Raw genomic sequence first — 23,813 nt, 5'->3', positions numbered from 1 at the left:
GCTCACCTTTGTGGTTTAGGGATTGGTAACAGTTTAGAGTGAGCGTGTTACATCTTGCACCAGTGTCGATCCTAAACTGCACCTTCTTAGACAGGATGTCAGTGTCCACTAACCACTTATCTTCCACTAATGTTGCCATGGGAACTGCATCTGTAGTGAGGTTGATGTCCAGTATTTCCTCCTCACACTCGTCATTTGTTGACTCCACATTTAAAGCACTCACCATGCGACTGCGGCAAACTGATGCCCAGTGGTTTGGCTTATTACAGCATGAGCAGATTGATCCTTTAGCTGGACATACACCTTTACTCCACTTGTGTTTGGGGTCTTTCCCACATTTGGAACACATTTTTGCTTTACTTTGCACATTTTGCCTTGGTTGTGTGGGTTTTTGCTGCCACTGAGAGTGAGCCTTTTTATTTTGTGCATTAAACCTTGGTTTGCTTGACACTGCTGACACCTGTGTGTCCTCCTCTCTCACAATTCTCATCTGTGTTTGTGACATTTCAAACTGTTGAGGGATTTCTATAGCTTTAGCTAGTGTCAGCTCCTCACCTTTGTCCAAAAGTCTTTCCTGGACACGTTTTTCCCTCACACTAGCAATTATGGCATCCACGAGCATGTCATCTGGGTCACCATACTCACAATCCAGCAATAGAAGTTTCAAGTCTTTCACAAAATGGTCGAATGTCTCCGTTGCTCCTTGTTTCCTCTGCTTGAAGCGATGCCTCGCGATCCTCTTGTTTTTCCGAGGTCTTACGTAGGCTGCAAATTTGTCCAGGACTTTAACTGGATCATCCTTTTCACCGTCAGCCAACTGGAGCGTTTTGTAGATTTCTCTCCCTTGCTCGCCGAGCCACGTTCCAAGCCAGCCCGCTTTCTGTATGGGCTCTTGCGCGGACAGAGGACCCGCGAACACGAAGCTAACGTGGCTGCTAAACCTTTCAAACTCTTGGAATAAATCCACCGCTTTCCAGTCGATTTTTGGGTGGTCAAACTGCATCGTCATGGCTGCGTAGGTTTGTTACTGTTCTTGACAGCGTTCTGACACCATGTAACGTATCTATATTCCTGCTGATAAGGTTTATAAGGGTCATTGATGAGACGAGCGAGTCGTTCAGATGACGTACTTTAATACACTGCTTTGCGACAGTCGTAAATCAGAACTACGGACAGCGGCAGGGACATTACAAAAGCAATAGCTTGATTCACCAAACATTACACTAACTATACAGGCGTTGTAGAATGAGTGTGTGTTTCTGTGTCAGGGCGCGTGCGTGTTTAAGAGTGCCACGCGAGCGCGCCTGAGAGCCTTTGACTCCGATGGGCTTTAGGCAGCATGGGGGGGGGGGGGTGTCTCTTCCTCCACGTCTGTGACAGTAAACCCGTACCAGTTCCAAACAACAAACTTCCCACTGTCACCGGTAGCTATGCTGTCGCTAGCTGCTTCGTGCGTCGATTGTCGCGTGTTGCCGTGTGATACTAACGCTACGGAAACTCTGGGGAGCCAAAAATGCGCCTCATAAAAACTCGATTTAGTTATTTTTGAAATCGCCCGTAACAAAGAATTCGAATTAATTCATTTGATCGATTTATCGCCCAGGCCTAATCTGTGACAGAAAATAGTGGGCGGGGCACAAGCCCCCTGCTCTACTCCATTCTGATCATCCACCTGCAGACAAATAGATCCATGGATGTTTTTGTTTTCCTCGTCTGAGGTGGAGTCTGGATCTAGACTGTTCTTGTCGTTTTGCTCACCCTTTTGGTTCCACTTGGAATTTACGATGCTGAAGTTGGCTTCCGATTCACAGCTTCCGATTCGCGAGTGCACTAAAGAAACGTTCCACTGTATTTTTCACACTAAGATCCCCTTAGACCACGTCCTGTTCAAAAACCGCTGGACCTAGACTGCTCAAACCTGGATTAAGTTAGGATTTAGATAATACATTAAACACCATTTCTGCTTTGTGAAACCTTTGTTTGCTTTCTTAAAATGAGGAAGGGAGAGATACGTATGACAGATCAAGGAGATGGGCGAAACTGAAAAAGAAAGAGATAAACATTAAAACGTGGACTCAGTGCGAAAAATGCAACAAAAATCATCCTATTTCACATTTTCACAAATCAGAAACTGTGTTTAAGGCATTCTTTACTATCTAAATCCTAATTTAATCCAGGTTTGAGTAGTCTAGGTCCAGCGATTTTTGAACAGGACGTGGTCTAAGGTGATCTTGGTGCGAAAAGAACTGTGGAATGTTGCTTTAGTGCACTAGCAAATCGGAAGCCAACTTCAGCGTCGTTTGGAATTTGAGGTTGAAGGTGTGAGAGGCTGTTTCCTAGTTGGAGAGCATGTTAACCGATGAATGACAGGGAATGAGGGTGGGCTTACTCCACGCCAATGATACTGCCCGCAAGTCAGAATTGAATTTCTAAGGATCTGCTGCTGCTCTGCAGAAACTATGCCCTAGAATACAACACAGGTTTTTAAATACAGTCTAAAAACTGCATCTTCATGATCAAAATTCCATTGGGAACACCTGAAGAATAGAACCAAAGGGGATTGCAGTGGGAATTCTAGGACCTAAAGTTGACGTTTTCAGGATGGTGCTGACTTTAGGGAGACTGGAGTTCAATTTCACTGCAAAGATTGACAGCAGAACTTAGGGCAGCGGCAGAATGAAGTCCAGACTTTTGATTCAAACATCAACATTGATACTTAGAAAGGATTTAGGGTAAACTAACACAAACAGCACTAACGGCTCATATTTGCCTGCATTGTAAGTGGGCGGGGGTCAGCTTCACTGAGCTCCCACGAACTCCCTGAACGTGCACGCGGACAGACACGGGTTCACCATCAGGTGAGGTCCAGTTCTCCCAAACTCACCTGTAACTTGTTCATTTCCTGTCAGCGCGCGGCAACAGCCTCGCGGAGCGTCCTCGTTCTCGATCACGGCTCTGCTGCTCCGCCGTGCGTGTTCGCGCGGTGGGATGGGATCCACTGCAGAGCGCGCGCTCCTGTATGGAAGCGATTCTGTAGCATAAATAAAAAGCAAAGTCAAAACCAGAAATGCTTTTTCTTTTTCAAAATGAACCTGCATTTTTTGGCTCAAAATTAAAATGAAAAAGCAATCCACCAAAATGCTTTTTATTTTTCTACTTCAACACCGCTTATTCTGTCACATAATTAAAATGATAATGAAAATGGTATTTGACATTTCATTTTCAAAATGTTCTCTGTTAAATGTGTAGCAAAATTCATTTTGAAATGTCTAAAATGACCGTTAAAATGCATTAACAGAAATGCTTATTCTTATTCAAAATGTAGCTGCATTTTGTGACTCAAAATTAAAATGAAAAAGCAATACTTCAAAATGCTTTTTCTTTTTAGTCTTCAACTCCGCTTATTCTGTCACTTAATTAAAATGATAATGAAAATGGTATTTGACATTTCATTTTCAAAATGTTCTCTGTTAAATGTGTAGCAAAATTCATTTAGAAATGTCTAACAAGACCGTTAAAATGCATTAACAGAAATGCTTTTTCTTTTTCAAAGTGTAACTGCATCAAATGACTCAAAAATAAAACGAAAAATCAATACTTCAAAATGCTTTTTCATTTTGTACTTAAAAACCGCTAATTTTGTTGCATAATCAAAGCGAAAATGCAAAGAGGGGATTGCATTTTCGATTTCACCTCCCCCCCGCGAAAAATGTCGCATAAATCATTCTCAGTTCACAATACCACTGGGAGGCGGGGCGGTGACGTCATTGTTCACTCTTCTTCTGTGGTGGCGGTGGCATTCTCCACTGCCTTTCTTCTGCTTTAGCGGTAATACCACAGGCAAAACAAATGGCGTTCTCAAACATTTGTTCACAATTCTTGTTGGAATTAGCCTCGCAGTTGGAGTTACGTTTAGTGTCAAACTGTGATGCCCGTGACAGAGTTGAGCAGGTTTTAGAGAGCTTCGCTGAACACGCTGCAGTCACAGACACCAATGTCGACGAAGTTGTCGTGGTCAACTTGCTCTCAGTCCTCCAGCAACTGGACAGCTTCGAACATGGAAGAGGACGACCAGTCATCAACATCCCTTTCCATGCGATCGAAAGATATTTGTTGCATGGCATCAAAGTTCGGGAAATAGCGGAGATGTTTGGCGTTTGTCGCCATACCATACATCGGAGGATGAACGAAAATGGATTGAGGTAAACTTTTAAGTTCGTATCACTTTTTTATTATCTCGATTTTTGCAGAAGTTGATAGAGGAGGGTATCGATTAGTAGTTGAGCTAGCGCTACTGTAATAATAATGTCCTATCATATAGATCCCTATGTTACAAACCCAAGTTGTAAGAACAATACAGGTGGCGGAGGAAGTAATGTCCAGGGTTACACAACTCCTGCGACTAGCTGGGATGGGCTCCAGCAAGGCCCTTGCCAAGGATTAGAAGATGGATGGAGGAAACAATTCGACAACAATGTAGAATTCAGAATAAACCATCTGTGTTTATTATCAGAACTTTTTTCGTCCATTTTTCTTTTTCAGGAAGTCAGACATGTATTCACAACTGACGGATGCAGAGCTGGATGCCATCGTAGCAGAAATCCAACAAAGTCACCCAAATACAGGATACAGAATGATGAAATCATTCCTTCAAGCCCAAGGAATGCTGGTGCAGAGTATGTTTAATATAAAGTGAATTATGTAGCAAATGCAGTCGCTCTGTTGGACCTAAATGATCCTGAAATGTTGTATGTTGCTCTTCAAACACAAATAGTGTTTATTAGGATCATTAACAGATAAGATTTAAAAAAGACTGAAAACCATTAAATGGATTGTATTTTGCATGAACACTAATTTTTTGGAAAGGCTCTTCACATTGAATGTATTTCGTCTTTAAGACTTATCACTTTTTCTTTTTTCTTTGTGGTAGTAACAAGAGTCCGTGATTCCTTAAGAAGAGTGGATCCGATTGGGACTGAAGTTCGAGCTGTGGCCAATCGCACATTAAGACGGAGACAATACTCGGTTCCGGCACCAAATGCAATGTGGCACATTGATGGAAACCACAAATTAATACGGTATTTTTTCCAATTTTGACAGTTTGTATAAGTCTGTCATCATTTCTTTCTCCTAAGACTTGTGGTGTCTATTTTTACAACAGATGGAGATTTGTTGTGCATGGTGGCATAGATGGCTTCAGCCGTTTAATTGTTTATCTGAGTGCTGCAACAAACAATCGAGCAGCTACAGTTTTAGAGGCCTTCATTGGTGCCGTCAACAAATTAGGTTTGCCGTCACGTGTGCGCTCTGACAAGGGTGGGGAAAATATCGAGGTTGCCCATTTCATGGTGGAACGCAGAGGGATTAACCGAAACTCGCACATTACTGGAAGAAGTGTTCATAACCAACGGTGAGGGTAACCATTGCACAACCAGTGTATTTCTTTACTATTTATTTATCAAATGTTTTGGTCTTCTGTCCTCTGCCCACCAAGATAAAGCATGGTACATTAAACTTCATAGACAAACCTTTTCATACTTTAAGGCAAACATACCACCAAGAGCACATTAGGCTAAAGTTCAATTTTTAGACATTTTACTGAGCATCTGATTGTAATAAAATATACCCAGTTTAAATTCTTGTTCAAAGAAGAAATGTTTCTTTCCATTTGTAATTGTAGTTTTTTTCTTACATTTTCATAATGATCCTGTTCTTCCAGAATTGAACGCCTGTGGAGAGATGTGTACATCCAAGTCCTTGAACCCTTCCATATTCTTTTTTGTAATCTGGAGAGGGAAGGGATGTTGAACCCCGATGATGAAAGTCATCTTTTTGCTCTCCACTGGGCTTTCCTGCCTCAGTTACGTAAGCAACTAGCCTTCTTCATGGATGCTTGGAACCTTCATGGCCTGAGAACAGCAGGTAGCAAGTCTCCCTATCAACTTTGGGCATCAATCAGACACCATGATGATCCTGATCAGGTATGTTAAAACAGTTGAAGGCATCATATCAGGAACAATTGTAATTATGCACTTAAAGCTTCAGATATTTCCATATTTCATTACTCAAACATTAAAAGTTTGAACTGAATTCTTAGCTTAATATTTTAGAATGAATTGAGAAGGCTAAAGTTAAAAATTTGAAGCTGGCATAGGCTTTGCATGAGTATCAATAAAGCTTGCATAATTCTTCTTTTTTTATAAATATGCATCTTTTATGTGGTCAGGTGGAGGCAGACTATGGTATTGATTGGGATGGACCATACGGCTTTGATGACCTTGAACATCAAGCAGGTCAAGTGGAAGTACCACAAGTGCAATTGCAGCGGCACCTGACAGAGGATGACATGGCTGGCCTACCTGACCCAAATGTTCCCTTTATGGATGCCCTGGACATTTACACAGCCACTTTACAACAGTTGATGCAGCCACAACCAGAACTGGATGAGTGAATCTTCAGCACAGAGATGCATTTATATACTCATGCCCAAGACTGTTATTGCAACTTTTCAGACAACTCACCAATATTTCACATGTTTTTTTTTTCCAAGGCTTGCAAAAATAACAGAATTCAACATGTAAATCATAAAATGTAACATTTATTAAAACATTAAAACATAAATGTATCAAAATTTGTTTTCACTTCCTAACTTTTACAAATTCAAGTTTTTCCAAAAATGTAACATTTATTAAAACATAAATGTATCAAACGTTGTTTTTACTTGCTAACCTTAGCAATTTCAAAATTTTAAAACACTAAATAGAAACTTTAAAAAAAAAGCCTTAATCTTGCTAACATCAATGTAGCCATTAACATTTTAAATTAGTTTGAACAATATGCTTTAAACAACTGGAGAAATTGACATTTCAAAGCAAAATTTGAAGCATTGAAATGTTGAACTTTCATTTTCTCACTCCATTCCAATCAGATCATTCCAAATCCAAATTCTGTACTTCTAACAGCTGCCGCAAGGTTCTCTTTGAATGTCTGGTAACTTGGGCACTTCTGAGGCAGTTTCAGCGTCGTCATGCAGGTTGAGGCCACAGACAGGCAAATGTCAGAAGACACTTCAACATACAGCTGCTGGGGAGGTATACTCCAACCTGTCCAAAATTTCAGGAGTTGGTGTAGTTCCCGAGAAGACCCTACAAAGACAGTCATGAGTATAAAACAAAATTAAGACAAACATTTACAAACTTACCATTTTCAATGTAGTCTCTCAGAAAGCCTGTGACAAAGCATTGCCTCCTCCATGCTGCCGTGATCATCCTCATCCTCACTATCTGGCATTGGCCAAATGATCCTTTTCAAGATTGTCTGAGAAATAAGAAACTTCTCTCAAAGAACAAAGACTGAAAATACACATTTTGCCAATTTGAGGTTTTTCACATTATTCAAAATACCTTTTCAGTGTTTACTAAGCAGTTTTACATAAGAAGCCAATTACCTGCGAGTCCATAATTTGCTCTGCAGTTCTTGGGAAAAGCACTGTGGCTAGGGCGGGGCGCTGTTTAATCATGTTGAAAACACCACTGTCTTTAAGCCCCTTGCGTATTTGTTTTATTTGTGTTTGACGCCGTTCAATGACCTGCAAGAATGATCAAAGTTTGCCAAGTTTAAGTTTGTTTATAAAAAATGAGTGGTTATAAAAATAAATATTTTCACATTTACTTGATTTCATTTTGAATTATTCATACCGCATGACGTAGGATTTTTTCAGACAACCACCTCCTGTTGTTCTTATTTATGGGTGGAAGATCCCAGCAGAAGGCCAGGTTGTTCACCTCACATTCCTCCTGTGGAGTCAGTTCTCTTTGACTCTCAAGCTACAATTAATAGAGAAAGGCAATGTTACATCAGTTACACACAGTCTTTGCTGGCTACGTTCAAACATTTGCATTATAGCAAATCAAAAAGTTGTGTTATGATAAAAATGAACAATAACTCAAAGTAACACTTACTACAGACACCACTTCAACAACATCTGTATCTGGGCAGTCTGAAAGCTCAAATACAGCAGACTCCTCATTACTTCCAACAATTAAATGCAGCATTGCTGGGCTCAGTCCTGTGAAGGAGGGACCTCCGTGAATAAAGGAATGTCCTATGGCACGACCAGCTACTCTGAAAAGATCTCCATCTATCAGGGCTCTGGATGTAGATGGGACATTGTGATCATCAGCCCCATTGAACAGAAGAGTTCTGCCAGTGTTCTCTGAGTGAAACAACAAGACAAAACTATGACAGTCCAAAGTTTACATAAACAAAGATCACTGTGCATGACGATGCCATCTCTTTGGAAGATTCATATAAATTTAATGACAAAATTGAAGTTAATTATAGGCATACTTGTGGATGCATACTACAGCACTTTTGAGAAATACTGCTTCTTTGTGAAATAACAAAAAAAAATCATTACTGTAATTGGCCTAAAACAGCCAAAGTTTTTTTATTCCATGTCTAACAGCAACAAATAAGAGCATGTGTGTTTTAATAGGGTGTTTGTAAACTTCTGGACTCAACTGTATGAAATTTCGTTTTCAGTTCATGAAAATTTGAGAGATTAATGAAACTAATAATCACAGTTTATGCTACGTCATAATGTGTCTTTTGATGTCAATTATAATTACATTTTTATTGCAAACCTTTCAAAATCAATCAGGTACATGGATAAAACTAGTCATAACCAGTTAACACAACCACACTTCTGGTGTTTGAGGCAACATTTTATATATCTTTACAAACATTAGGAATATCAATAAAAACTCACCAAGATTGAGGTCAAATCCAAACTGAATTTTTTCTATGACCATCGAAAGAAAATGACGTTTCACCCCGTCCCCAACAGCAGCATCACCTGAAAAAAGACTTACTCTTGAGACTTAGGCTGGATGTGTACATGAAAGGGCATAAATATTACCCACTCATCTATTAAAGCGAAATAATTTCAATCTATGAAGGAATTTCCTACATGCTTTCCTTAATTTATACTACAATTCTGGCTGATTATAGCTGTTGTAACTGCTAGAGTAAGACACACCTGAATTCATCACTTTGGCATATAATGCAGGACGGAAAAAGATTTGTTCTAATTAAAGGAAGTAGTGGATCCTTACATTAATATATTTGAAAGATCTAATGTGGCAGAATACAGGCTAGTATTGAGAAAATATTTTAATTTTCAATTGAAATCACTGTTTTTATTCAATTTCTTATACTACAATGCTATAAACAATAAATACCTACCACCCAGTACTACAGAAAATGGGCTTGCCCAGTCAATTCCTTGCTTCTTGTAGAAGGTAAGAATCTCCCTTTCCCGATCTTCCTCAGTAGTTCTGAGATCAAGCCTTGCAACCAACTCTGGCTTGAGTTCAGCATTGTGAATCAAGTGCTGTCGAAACAGGTTGGCTGCTTTGTAAATATTTGGCTCGGTTGTCCAGTCTGTTAAAAAAAGGAATTATCAGTATAGACCGGACAAAAATTAAAGATAGTCAATTATTCAAATTTATAAGCAATGACACGGTGGCACCTTCAAAGCTACTGTAATTTGCTTCGCTCTGACTGTGGCTGCTTAATGAGGTAGCATCAGAGGTTCCTGGTTGGCTCATTCCAGAGCTCCCTGACGCGGTACTCTCTGAGGTTTCCTCAGCGTTCAAATCAGAGTTATGTTTTCTTGGAATGTTAACAGGAAAAATGTTAATAACTTGGGTAAAATCAAGAAATACAATCCAGCATAGGTAAAAACTCAAAAAATTCACAATATGTAGATGAGTAAAGAAAAGAAGAAATTTGTCTCACTTCTCACAAGAGTCGATGTGGCCTTCGATCTCAGAGTGCGTGAATGTATCTGTGCAGTAGACACATTCCACCGTAGGTCCAGTACTCTGAACAGAGGTGGTTGCACTGGGAGTGTTCTAGCATTGATTAAAAGACAATAACATACATAAATAAATAAAAAATACAAGACAGCAAAGTCAATTTTGTTCAAACACATTTTCATTTAGAGGTTTTCTGGCTGGGAACATCCTTGTTTGTTTTCTATCATACACCAACAAATTAAATATTACATCTTTAATAATTACCTCCAGAACAATATCTTTTTGGAGTGGTCTAATGTAGATCACAGCTGCCCCAACTCCAAGTTCTTTGTTACACAAGAACTCTGGAGTATATCCATCCTTTGAGCATGGAAGGACATCCAAAACCCTGGACCTTGTGGAACCACGGCTCCTCAACAGTTGAAACCCACCACAGTGCTTCAATTGAGGAAAGGACAACTGCAGGTGATCTGAAAACTCAGTTGCACTACAAGATCGATCTGAGGGAGACAACAAAACAGCATTATAAACAATTAAATAGAGAGTGTCAACCAAGCAATATGTATATTTATAAATACAAACAAAATGTATGCGTACAGGAACAGGTGCATATTTTGTGAATAGCAACTTAAAGATCTTGTTTAATTAGTGATTGATACAGACAAGCCACATATTTTTTGGTCTCAAAGTCTACACACAAATACTAGCTACCCATAGTTCACGAAGCACTGGGTGTAAGCACTGTGACATTTTCATGCTGTTAATTCATATGACTGGCCAAGAGACAGGTTATTAGCAGCTTGTCAAGTCATTGCACCTAGACAAACCTCGACTGGTGCCCTGAAGTAAGGTAGCTGACCAATCTTTGACATTTTAAATAGCACAACCAACACTAACACATACAATACATACTATAAACCTACCTGGGAATGTAATTCTCCTCTCTCCTAATCCTGCCTGTTGAAGCAATTTTTTCATTTTTGGATTTGGGATATTACAGTCCTTTCTTTTTGCCAAACAGAAAAAAATGTGTGTGTATGTGGTTTTTTTTGGTTTCTTGGTATTGGCTGGTGGGATTGACCTCCGTGGTACACCTCGTGGAGGGTAAGGGCTGAACAACCTCAAGACTTCGGCTGGAAGAAAAAATGGCATGAGAAATCAAATTTCATTTAGAACTTGGTTAAAAAATATATTAAATGGAAATATAACAAACATGATAGTTACTCAACCACTTACAAATAGTGAGCTTAAGCACCTCTTATCTTTTCTTAGTAGAAAACTACTACAACTACTAGTACAAAATAGCAAAACGTATGGAACTCGTTTACTACTGGCGGGGGGAGCAAGTTAACAGGATTAGTGCAAATATGTTATGTCAACAGGGGGAGGGACTACAAGTCTACTGGCCATCTACAGGCAAATAACTGCTGTGTAACCCCACAACGAGCGGACAAACTGTGTTTTATTTCAATAAATCGGCCAATCGGGATAACCCCAACGCATGTTTTGCTAACTTGATCTTACCTCGAGCGGTGCGACCCTCAGGAGCAGACGGTGTTGTTGATGAAGATGTGGTGGGATTATTGTCTACACCCGCAGTTACTTCCCGCTGGTTTTGCCGTTCGAGGGCAGCAGCAGCCTCCCTCAACAGTTCAAGCACAGATTTTGCCATGCTGCCGTTTGCCTGTGGTATTACCGCCAAAGCAGAAGAAGAAAGGCAGTGGTGGAGAATGCCACCGCCACCACAGAAGAAGAGTGAACAATGACGTCACCGCCCCGCCTCCCAGTGGTATTGCGAACTGAGAATGATTTATGCGACATTTTTCGCGGGGGGGAGGTGAAATCGAAAATGCAATCCCCTCTTTGCATTTTCGCTTTGATTATGCAACAAAATTAGCGGTTTTTAAGTACAAAATGAAAAAGCATTTTGAAGTATTGATTTTTCGTTTTATTTTTGAGTCATTTGATGCAGTTACACTTTGAAAAAGAAAAAGCATTTCTGTTAATGCATTTTAACGGTCATATTAGACATTTCTAAATGAATTTTGCTACACATTTAACAGAGAACATTTTGAAAATGAAATGTCAAATACAATTTTCATTATCATTTTAATTAAGTGACAGAATAAGCGGAGTTGAAGACTAAAAAGAAAAAGCATTTTGAAGTATTGCTTTTTCATTTTAATTTTGAGTCACAAAATGCAGCTACATTTTGAATAAGAATAAGCATTTCTGTTAATGCATTTTAACGGTCATTTTAGACATTTCAAAATGAATTTTGCTACACATTTAACAGAGAACATTTTGAAAATGAAATGTCAAATACCATTTTCATTATCATTTTAATTAAGTGACAGAATAAGCGGAGTTGAAGTAGAAAAATAAAAAGCATTTTGGTGGATTGCTTTTTCATTTTAATTTTGAGCCAAAAAATGCAGGTTCATTTTGAAAAAGAAAAAGCATTTCTGGTTTTGACTTTGCTTTTTATTTATGCTACAGAATCGCTTCCATACTCCTGCAGGTTCACCCAAACAGGCAGAGCTCAGTGTTCACTCCTGATGCCGGTCACAGAACCGCAGTGCCGACGAAATCGAACTGCTGGAGCGACCGACACGCACGTGAGCGCGCAGCTGTTCACATGCGTCGGTCACGGGCCGGTTTCTTGAGTGTGTGCGTCACGTCGTTAACGAGGATAATCGCAGCACGTGACTCAGTGAAATTCTGTCAAAGCTTTGATAGTTGAACGGACTTTTGTCGTGTAAAGTCACGGGTACCGTTCACGACTCAAACACGATCAGCTGGAACACGGAGCGCAGTTTGTGTTAAAGACAGACTGTCTGGGAAAATGTATCAATGCTTTAAACCTGCAGCTGTTGAAGAACATCTGCAGGAAGGAGAACTCAGTTCGGTAAAGTTAGAAAGATATTCACAGATTCGGACTTCCGGCCTCAATAACTCTTCCGATAAACGTTCAAATGTGCCAGCAAGTATCTAATTCCTTTTGTATTAACACAGAGAGTGAACTACAAATGCATTTCAAAAGAAAAAAGATCGTTGTTTCACCTTTTGATCAAAATTGTTCTCTTCGATGCATGGCCGGCCCTCCCTATACGCGAATTACGCAGCCGCGTAGGGCCCCCGTCACCAGCAGGGCCCCGAAGTGGCGACAAAAATTAAATTAAAAAAGACCCAAATCTGGCAACCCATTTCATAGAACTTCCTTACCAACGTGTGCTCTGAATGTTGTGCAAAAGAAAGTTGCCTGCACTTTAATGATCCCCCCTGTCAGCACACATGAACCAATTTGGCAACCCAAATAATGACGTTACACCATTTAGCAACGATTGGTCAACATAATTGCATCTGAGTCTGGCACGGTGTGCATTTACGAGCGCATTTTGTTTCAATAAAGTTGGGGAAAAGAAAAAAAAACAGCACATTTTGTCACACTGATCAAAGCGACAACAAGAAAACGTCATGCCTCAGAGACTTTATCCACCGCCAGGAGCTAAAAAAAGATAAAGAACTTCAACATCAATCACAAGGTAAGTTTGGAGGATGTTGGGGCTTTATTTTTACATTATCCAGCATTTCTGTGCAGCTGCGCAATTTACGTAAAATACGAAGCGATCTGAGGTGAAGTTTGCACATAAACGACCCCCTTTGTCGTAATTTCCCATGGAAAACTCGAAAATAATTTTGATACCCAAGTTTCCAAGATGAGGTTGGACATGACCTTCTAAAACGGCGGAAAGTAAAGAAAAGTAAATAATGACAACTATATGGTGGCTGAAAAATGTTTTAACTCACGTTATTGTTTTGTTTCATTGTTTTGCTAACACATATTTAGTGCGTTCTGCATTCTCCGGTTAATTACAGCATAAAAACTGCTGTTTATCTGTTATAGACAGGTAGTCAGGTAGTCTGAGTTTTACAACAATGAGTGTGTCATAAATCTTGCATTGGCATGAAATATGGAGAATAAAAACTACCAAATACATAGGAAATAAAGGTTCTCATCTATAAATGACAAACAAAATAAATGTACTAATTTTAAAATTATGAACATACAAAATAATACAAAAAGAAGTGTATAAAAGGCTTATATTTCCACTTATTCTCAAATTAGTGTTCACGTTTTATTATTTATAAGTAGGTACATTTATTTCTTATTTGTATTTTGCAGTTTTGATTCTACATAATGATGATGTTTTGCACAGTTCCGTCTCAGCCGACAGTTTCTTCTGCTCTCAAAAAGCATCAAAAGTATTGGAGGTGGTGCAGCGTCCACATCCCAAGATGTTCCTGACTTCACTGAAGATTTCATCTCAGGTAATTTTAAAAGCATGTAAAGTAATAAAAAAAACAGTGTCTGCATAAACCCTTTTTTTCATAAACAGCAGCTGAAGAGTATGGAGCTCCAAACTGTTCATAATTAAATTAATGAAATATGACCTTATGCAAATATACAATCAAACAATAAACCTCTCATAAATATATCAAAAGATCATGAAATTGTGAAAAACCTGCACACAGATTTTAAATGAGCCACTAAAGTATTATTAGTATTCTGCTAAAGATATTTTATTAGCTTTATCATTGATTATTGTATAATAATAATTCTTGTTTTTTAGCTGCAGAAGAAACTGCTGTCACCACATCTACTGTTGAAAGGGGAAACATTTGACTGTTTGACTTTTCACTGTTTGCTTTTATTGAAGTTCTGTCTTTTATGTTCCAGGGGCTCCAAGAGAGGCGTATATGGAAGAGGAGCCGACTGGATCCAAAATTCCACCTACCTCAAATCCAGTTGGTCCAGCTGAATGTCTAACCACACTCTCCGATCCAGTAAGAATGGATTTGGTGCAAAGAGGTCCTTTTCAGACTGAGAAAGACTCTGACTTTCCAAACTCCCCCTCATTGAGCTGTTGTTTTCTTTATGTTGGATTGTTTTATTGTCATTTGATTTGCTATTAAGTTGCTGTTTTTAATAAGTTGGAGTTTTGTGAATGTCATTTGTTGACTGCCTAATAATACATTAAAAAATATATATCTATATACATTTGTCATTGATTTTTTTCTTTGCATTTAAAATTTGTTTGGCACCACTTAATGTGCATCCAACATCCAGGCAATATACTGTATTCAATTATTTGGCAGCAACCATAATTCACAAATGTATTAATAGAGATATCTCATTTATATTACAACAACAGTTGCGTTTTTTGGTGCTGCTGACCAGTTAGAGGGCCCACAAATTAAATTTCGCTTAGGGCCCCCAGAAGACCAGGGCCGGCCCTGCTTCGATGTGTAAATGCAGACATGCAGCGAGCTGGCGGCCAAGGGACCGTCAACAAAATGCAACCTCTGTGAAACACCATTCTATAAAATCAATATTCTTTTGAAAAGTGAATACATCTCTACATTTATATGAACTAGGTAATGAATATCTGTCAGCATATTCATGCTAAAATAAATATTTTGTGTGTCTTTCTTTATTATATTTTATTGCACATATTTTTCACATTTATTAGAGACACGAATCATTAAAGTGATCAATAGCTTTTAAAAATACTGAAGCTTCAGTCACCAAACTTTCTATAATGACTAATCATGACCTTATTGTCCGACTACAACAAAGACTTGGTCAGAAAACCGCTTTCTTTATGTTTTTCTATTAGTCATATTAAAATATGGATCACATTCGGTCAAAAATCCTCAATAGCTCTGAAGATACTGAAGCTTCAGTCACCAAACTTTCTATACTGACTAATCATGACTTTATTATCCGACTACAACAAACAACGCTAAAATATACTGGTGTTTGTGATAGACCATTGGACAAAAGTTTGCAATTGCTTGGGGCCCCCCAACACTCTGGGGGCAACACAGAGTTACAGAGCCACCCTTGTCACATAAATAAGAAAGGGATCCTGCCTAAGTAACAATTATTTAGAAATTATTCACAATGAGTTATATCGCTAGAGGAGACATGCCCGGTTTAGAAGCCTGGTCAACGGTGGTGGAGCGCGACGCCATCTTGGTGAGTTCGACGACGCCCACATGACAATGATTTCTATTGCTTTTAGTGGTGTCTAAGTAGCTTTTATGTACTATATATATTTTAACATTTATATGTATTTATACATATATGTAAATATATTATATTTATATATATAATATATATATAGATATATCATTTGTTGTTGTTAAAGAAGAGAAACAGTCAGCCTTAAAAGCTCCAGCTTTAATGAAAATGCATCGTTGCAGGACTTCTTACAAAGCCAAAAATTATTAATAAGAATTTTAAAAAAATAATTTGTAAACATTTAGGAGTTTTAGACCTCATTGACATGTAATTCAAATTATTTAGAAAAACCTAACAATTAGTCAATAATAATAATAATAATAATAATAATAAATCAATATTAAGTCAATACAAACAATAAATAATAACAATAAATCAATAATAAGCCAATAAACAATAAAAAAATAAGTCTATTAATAATAATAATAAAAAAGAATATTCAAATGATGTCCAAAAGTGAACAATAGATTTACCCTAAAAAACAACAACAACAAGAAAAACAAAAGATTTACTGATTCATGTGAGTGATCAATTTGTGTAACACAGATGCTATGGTGTCGGGTTTCAAGCAAACAGTCTGGCCTCTCATCATAATGTGTTTCTACAAATGTTTTGAACAGTCAGACTGTATTACTAGTTGGTACCACAGTGATCCATCTGGGTTAGCTCTTTTTATTGCTAAGATCCACTTTTTCCTTAAGTCTGAATCCATTGGAAACCTGCAAGAAAAGTTCAGTCACTGAGTCAGAAATGTGTAAATCTATATTACTATAATAGCCTACTCCTAGTATACTGTATACAGGTTTAGCAAAATAAAGTGTACATTTATGTCGACAGCAAATTATACGTACATCATGCAGCATGTTGATAACAGCCCTGCAGCATCATACATGTCAACATGTGTTCTATTAATGAAGCCCCTGCAGCATTAAAAGAGAAAAATTAAAATACTTACCTGTGAAATGATATACCTTCCTCCTTCATGGACTCATTTCTCTGATTTTGGCAGTTGAAACCCACACAATGAACTGGTATTATGCAAAAAATGTGTTCACATGCATTCACTGCAGTAGTAACTTGACCTCACCAAGATGGCGGTGCTCTCCTCCCATGAGGAACCACGTGATGTCTCCTCTAGCGATAGAACTCATTGATTATTCATAACAAAAAGACAACTTTTTACAAATATTTTACATTTCAATGGGATCTGGAAGTGTGTCTGACGATGAAAATAAAGGACGTGAAAAGACATAAATCCTTAAAGTCCCACACAAACAATATATTTTTGTCATGATATAAATGACGTGGCAGACCCAGATGCTGGAACCTGGAAGAAAACTCAGGCGAAGTAGATTGACATCAGATTTATTTTTCCAGAATGGAAAAGTAATAGCGTCTTTAGAGTTTATAGTTAGAAGTATGGAAGCAATTCTGTAGCATAATTAAAAATAAATGTCAATACAAGATGATTTTACGCAGCTTCTCAGGACTACGTAGCAGCATATCCACCTTCTGCGGACGCACCACGGTTCGTCGAACCTCCCCCCCGGACAAGCTTTTTTTGTTTGGACTGGCAGCTGCCTTCGCATAGTGGAGCGCAAATTCCCGTGACCCAAAACTCCCAATCGGCGAAGGCAGAAGTGCTGCTACGATCTGAGAAACCATCATATGAATTTGTGCTTCCAGTGGTGTCCAGAACAAAATAAAGGATGATGTAATTCCCACATATTTACATCCAAGATGCTCATTGCCCGTTCAGAGCTTTAAGTACCTCCATGGCTAATGTTTTTAGCACATATTAGCCTAATGCTAACCCCTCTTTCGGGTCCTGCTTGCAGCGAAGAAAAAGCACTGACTGCACGGATTTAAAAAAAAATGAGTGAGCTGGCCCTTAATAATAATCACAACAATAAAAGCACATTTAGAAGATAGATGGTTGGACCAACACGCACTCAGCATCGCGCAAACGATGGCGAAATCTGCTATAGCTGTTAATGGGACTCCAGCTGTCATCGAACAGCAAAATCAGCGCGAAGCTGCAGGAGACTATCTTCTAAATTTGCTGTTATTACTGTTATGATTATGCCGCTAACACAAAGCTACAATGCTCCTAGCATGTGTCTCTTAGACGGACACACGGAGATAGCACTGACGTCATCGCCCCGCCTTCCCGCTGGAAATGCTAAGTCGAATTGAATAATGCGACAATGTTCGCAGGGTGGATGTTAAAATGAAAATGCAATCCCCTCTTTGCATTTTCATTGTAATTATGACACAGAATAAGTAGAAAATGAAAAAGCATTTTGAAGTATGGATTTTTCATTTTAATTTTGAGTCATTTGATGCAGTTACATTTTGAAAACGAAAAAGCATTTCTGTAAATCCATTTTAATTGTCAAATTAGACATTTCTAAATGAATTTTGCTACACATCTTTTTGAAAATGAAATGTCAAATACCATATTCTTTATCATTTTAATTAAGTGACAGAATAAGCGGTGTTGAAGAAGAAAACTAAAAAGCCTTTTGGCGGATTGCTTTTTCATTGTAATTTTTAGTCAAAAAAATGCAGCTTCATTTTGAAAATGAAAAAGCATTTCTGGTTTTGACTATTATTTTTAATTATGCGGCAGAATCGAATTCCATATAGAAGGATGGTAAGTGGACTCAACAGTCTTGCCGTTGCTAGTACTGTATGGCGCCGAGTCAGGACACAAAGAGAGGTGGAAGTCTTTCGTGGCTGGCATGATTCTTGGCCGGAGTCGTGGCGTGGCTGGTGAGAGCGAGGCAGGAATAGTGGAATGGCAGGAGTCAAGGCGTGGAGTGAGTCAGATTGGGCAGCTCATAGAGAGGAGGATTCCAGGTGGACACTCGTGGTAATGGACCGTTAGGAGCAACGAACTGGCAATGAATGATGGAGCTGGATCTCCTAATGAAGGCTGGAGTAGATGAGGTGAGTGTCCACAACGGGTTCCAATCAGAGAGCAGAGCAGAGAGGGGAGAAGAGACTGCCAGAGGCACCATGACAGTTTTGATCTATTGTGAAAGTGTTCCTAGTGCTCTTTTAAATATGATTATGCTGTTTTTAACTAAAATCAAAAAGCCTATTTTGTTTTTAAGACATTTTCTGCAGCACAGCAGGAGTTGATCAGAAATTTGCCTCTGAGCTGTGGGCAGGACTGTTAGCCTCTGCAGAAGTTAGCCTCTGCTAATGTCCCACCATCCCTTTCTCCTAACTCTATCCCACTAGCTTAAAGCTCCTCATAACCCTAAGCTAACATGAGCGGGCCACAAAAGAGGCTATCCAGCTGTAGAGTTTTGAGTCAGATTCCAGCAGTGGCGCCACCAGGGGGTGGCCAGGGGTGGCCACGGCCACCCCTCTCCGACACCTGGCCACCCCAGTGGCCACCCCAGTAGCCACTATAAGCTGTGGTAGCATCAGTTGTGCGTTTCATCCCAAATGCACAGCCAGCAAGCGGCAAGTCGCTCTGATCACCTAAACCGGCCCTCACCCCCACCCCTCCCTGCTGCCTTTGAGTGCGCAGACAAGAGGAGCCGCTGGATGCAGAATGAATAAGACGCGTGGTTCACTTCCGCGTTCGAACCCTCAGATCCTCGGTCAGACAAAAGAACCAGTCTCAGTCACTAAAGATGAACTTTCTTTATTACTTTTTCTTTAAGTCAAAAACGGCGACTGACCGCGCGTGTACGCGCTCCACACCCTCACGCGCTCTCCCCCCTCTCTTCCTGCATTGCGCGAGCACCGGTTTCAGCACGCACACACACGCGTGCGCGCGTGAACGCACGCACGCACACACAATCACACATCCCAAAATGCTACGTTTCTTTTCCTGTTAAATATTTTCCGTGGGTCTTTAACAATCTGTTTACTGTACTTTAGATCTGGATAGATAGATAGATATTTAGATAGATAGATAGATAGATAGATAGATAGATAGATAGATAGATAGATAGATAGATAGATAGATAGATAGATAGATAGATAGATAGATAGATAGATAGATAGATAGATAGATAGATAGATAGATAGATAGATAGATAGATAGATAGATGACTTTATTAATCCCACAATGGGGAAATTCCATTTATCTGTGGCAGCAACACGACATTCAGAAATAATCGGTATAATATAACATCAATAAAGGACATCACAAATGACATTTATATTAAATAATTAAAAATATCACTAAAATTATTGTGAAAAATTATTATCAAAAATTAGATTCTTATTAAATAAAGAAATATATATTAAATATTAAATAAACACAGCTGCAAAGGTGTAAAAAACATGCGGTCTGCAAAACATGTAAACCCAGTGTGCAAATACTTGGTGCAAATATGCCACATCATCAGCGGTGGTAGATGTGTCATTACTTTTATTAATAAGTAAAAAAAGGATGTCCCTGTCACAAGCCACTCATTTTCATGGCACTATTTAAGCACCGGTTGTTGTGTTACCGCAACATTTTGATGTGTTTTTGTTTCCACAGAGTTACCTATAGTCATTAGTTGATGCTTGTGTCTGTCCATTTTCAGAGAATGAAGAGAAATTCAACATATATTCTTATTTTAAGAATAAAAGTGCAGCAGAAGGAGTGAAAGAGATGGTAAGGGGAGCAACAGAGGAGTAGTGAGAAGGAGGAAGATGAGACAGAGCAGCATAAATGACAGAAGAGAATGAGGAAGACAAAGATGAGACGGCATCAGAGGAGGGACAGTCAGCATCATTGGTCAGAGAAGCAAGTTGAACTCAGCATAAGCAGGGGCTCCACCTGTTCCTGGACCAACTGGTGAAGTTAGAATTATGTTACCCTAATAATAAAAATGTTTCATGATTATTAGTCTGAATAGAAATGTCTACAGATATAATTAATAATTAGAAGGATATTTTTATTATTATTTCAGAAGAACAGATTTAATTTTTTGTTTATTATAGATATCTCTCAGTCAAGAGCCGAACACCCCAAGCAGACACACCTAAGCATTAAATATAAACAAAAAAATAAATAAATATATATCAGTAGTAGTATGTACTAATGGTATCTACTAGTATCTATTAGTTATTATACTAGTAGTATCTACTATAAGTTCATGTTCTACAAAATATCAGTAGGCATTTATCTTTCTGTTGGTTTTCTAAAGGTTGTTTTACTACGTTTGGTAGAATGAATTTTAAAAATATAGCTCATGGTTTTTGTGTGCCACCCCAAGATTAAATGTGGTCCCCCACTGGCCACCCCCATGAAAAATTTCTGGAGGCGCCACTGGATTCCAGCTCAGACGAGGAAGACCAAAGCGTTGATGGATCTGTTTGTCTGCAAGTTTTGATCTTTATTTTTCATTTTTCCTCTGGTTTTATACTCCTCCTTTCATTGATTGTTTCGCTCTGTTTGCTAATAATGAATTTTGAGGAGTCTATTTGCTATTTTGTTGGGAGCAGCAAATTACACAGGCATCACATCTGCCATCTTGTCGGAAGTCCTGCTTAGTTTTTCTTATCGCAAATTTCCCATCAACCCTTTCTTTTAACTCTCTGCCACTAGCTTACAGCTCCTCATAACTCTAAGCTAACATTAGCGGACCACAAAAGAAGCTATCCAGCTGTAGAGTTTTGAGTCTGATTCCAGCTCAGACGAGGAAGACCAAAGCGTTGATGGATCTGTTTGTCTGCAAGTGGATGCATTGGAATGGAGCAAAGAAGGGAGACTTTGGCCCGCCAGTGGCAGTTAATGTGTCACAAACCTGAGCTTTTTCTAGCCGCAGGTTTTCATCTACTCCTGATTTATCATGATTTGAATAAAGAAATACTCAGAAACGCAGTTTTAGTCTAAAATTTTTTTTAAATATGTCCTCCATCAGGAGTGAAAAGCTTATAACATGTTAAAACACCAAAACACCATTTTAACGGGAGTCTGTCTTTAAGGCTTTCAGTTAAAAACTCAAAGGAAATCTCTTCGTCACAGTTAATTTTTTTTTTTAATAACCAACATTCACCTTTTCAAAATGGTTCTGCTTCATTTAATACATACATTTTATTTTTATATATATAAGATAGGATATAGAAAAAATATAAGAACCATGTATAAAACAACAAGACTTAATTAAATAAATAAAAAAATTGAAAATAAGATAAATAAATAATGCATTATCAAATGATGTCATAACTTGTGAGCTGAACTAGTGAATGATGTCATTGCTCCCAGAACATAAACCAGTGGACTCTGTTAACATGAATGATGTCATCATGATGTCATCAGATATCATGATTTCATTTTTTTCTTTTTTCTTTTTTAACTTGTCCTGTCCAACAGCTGGGCAGACAGATGAGAGCTGAGGGCCTCTTGTGTTGGACATATTTTACTTTAACAAGAGGGGTTATTAATCTTCAGACAAACCAAAGGTATGTCTGAATAAACCCCTTTTGTAATTGAGGCCAAACTTTATTAATTTCAAACATGTTTGAAGATCTTTGGTGTTGGACCGGACGGAAAAGGAAAGAGGGGAAGAAGAGAGAGGGACGTTAGAGAGAGGGGGGGAAGGAGGGTGATAGTACGAGGGGAAGGGGGATAAGACCATGAAGCAGCATAAAGCAACAAGTTTACTGGTTGTTAATCACCATGGTAAGGCTCAAATGCAGTACAAAAAGGGCGGAGCCTGTCCACACACACACCCAAGTGTCAAACACACCTGCTAGCTGCAAAAATGTCCATCTGTCGACATGTACACAAAACAGATGGTGCTCATACGCATACTTATGCCTTAAAACCAACTAGTGTGAAACATTTCAGTCATTCAGTCACGCAAACCGCCAGTGCAAAGGTGAGCCAACACCCGTGCTCAGGTGAGTGCTCATGTTCTTCTAAAATGGATGGTGGAATGTGTAAAGAAGGAGGGAGAGCGCCCAGCCATCCCCACCCCAAGACCCCCACCGCAGCAGCAGCGGCAGCCGGAAACCCCCCAACGCCACACGGAAACCGGCAGGGAACAACCGCCGCCCGGGCGACCAAGCCCGCCACCCAGGCCAGGGCCAGCAGGACCGCCGCAAGGCCCCCAGAGCCAGAGAGCAGGGAGGCACGGAGGGAAAGAGAGCGCCGCCCCAGCCCAGCCAGGAGAACAGCCCCCCCGCCGCGCCGGGAGAACCCAACGCAGGGCCCCACCGGAGAAGGACGCCCACAGCCCCAGACGAGCACCCCACCACCACCCAGGAGTTCTGGGCATCCCCCCGCCCCAACCCCAGGTACGAGCCAGGACCCCCCAAGGGAGACCCGCTCCGCACTCCAGGCAGCCATCCGCCCGGCCCATGGTTGGTCCAGGGAGGAGCAAGGCAGGGGCCCGCCGCCCCCGCCCAGGAGGGGGGATCCCCGGGGAAAAAAAGAGGGCCCACAAGGGGTGTTGTAAATATGGCCCGACCAGGCTCGGCCACAGTTGGAAATTTGGCGGGGCCCAGCGCTCAGGAGCAAGGACCAGAACCCACCCCCCAGGGACACGAACACTCCCGGCTCAGATGTAATGTGATGAGATATCATGATTTCATTTGACATCATGACATCTGATGTCATCAGATGTCCTTTGACATCACACAATGACATCATTTATAGTCGGAAGGCTTTTAAGAAAACTCTTGTATACGTGTGATTTTAAGCTTCTAACTGTTCTGAACGAGCACGTGAAAAATGAGCACAAAGATGTCCAACCACACAACAAAGACAGCCGCCAACGTTCCAACCCAGACAAAGAACGGAGAGGCAACACAGAGTCTGGGCTTCACCAACACCCACTTTAAGACACCGTATCAAACACCAACAATGTCTGTGAACACAGATTTTAAAACGGTGAACCCTAAGGTGTCCGTTCAAAAGACTGAAAGAGTGGAAAAACGGTCTC

The 23,813-nt window shown here is 39.7% G+C and overlaps 3 protein-coding genes across 4 annotated transcripts in view; 1 reads left to right on the top strand and 2 right to left on the bottom strand.

The window, feature by feature from the left end:
* LOC101172373 (rho guanine nucleotide exchange factor 10-like protein) overlaps positions 1-2,963 on the bottom strand; it is a 57,415-nt gene extending 54,452 nt beyond the window's left edge. Inside the window, exon 1 of the mRNA XM_023957076.1 lies at positions 2,885-2,963. The gene's annotated coding sequence lies outside the window, so the exon portion shown is untranslated. The remainder of the gene's footprint in view (positions 1-2,884) is intronic.
* Positions 2,964-3,795: 832 nt separating this feature from the next.
* Positions 3,796-6,767, top strand: LOC101156956. 2 transcript variants are annotated; one of them, XM_023957074.1, is made up of 6 exons: positions 3,799-4,202; positions 4,543-4,676; positions 4,931-5,078; positions 5,162-5,410; positions 5,720-5,981; positions 6,227-6,767. In XM_023957074.1, exons 1-6 carry the CDS (start codon positions 3,850-3,852, stop codon positions 6,449-6,451), a joined length of 1,371 nt encoding a protein of 456 aa, XP_023812842.1. In that variant the 5' UTR covers positions 3,799-3,849; the 3' UTR covers positions 6,452-6,767. The 2 variants fall into 2 exon arrangements, with proteins under 2 accessions (XP_023812843.1, XP_023812842.1); XM_023957075.1 differs by lacking the exon at positions 5,162-5,410 and having other exon boundaries at positions 3,796-4,202.
* A 348-nt stretch (positions 6,768-7,115) lies between these two features.
* On the bottom strand, positions 7,116-11,539 carry LOC101162734. Its single transcript, XM_023956260.1, has 12 exons — positions 11,346-11,539; positions 10,745-10,954; positions 10,086-10,321; positions 9,802-9,917; positions 9,533-9,675; positions 9,247-9,444; positions 8,771-8,857; positions 7,962-8,215; positions 7,698-7,826; positions 7,448-7,588; positions 7,246-7,317; positions 7,116-7,145 (listed from the first exon to the last, which is right to left on the bottom strand). The coding sequence occupies exons 1-12, from the start codon at positions 11,491-11,493 to the stop codon at positions 7,116-7,118; spliced, it is 1,764 nt and encodes a 587-aa protein (XP_023812028.1). The 5' UTR covers positions 11,494-11,539.
* Between the last annotated feature and the right edge of the window lie 12,274 nt (positions 11,540-23,813).

Source organism: Oryzias latipes, chromosome 7 (assembly GCF_002234675.1).
Source record: "Oryzias latipes chromosome 7, ASM223467v1".
Classification (NCBI taxonomy): Eukaryota; Metazoa; Chordata; class Actinopteri; order Beloniformes; family Adrianichthyidae; genus Oryzias; species Oryzias latipes.
Note: the sequence above shows the minus strand (reverse complement) of the source record. Positions and strands in the feature narration are given on the sequence as shown.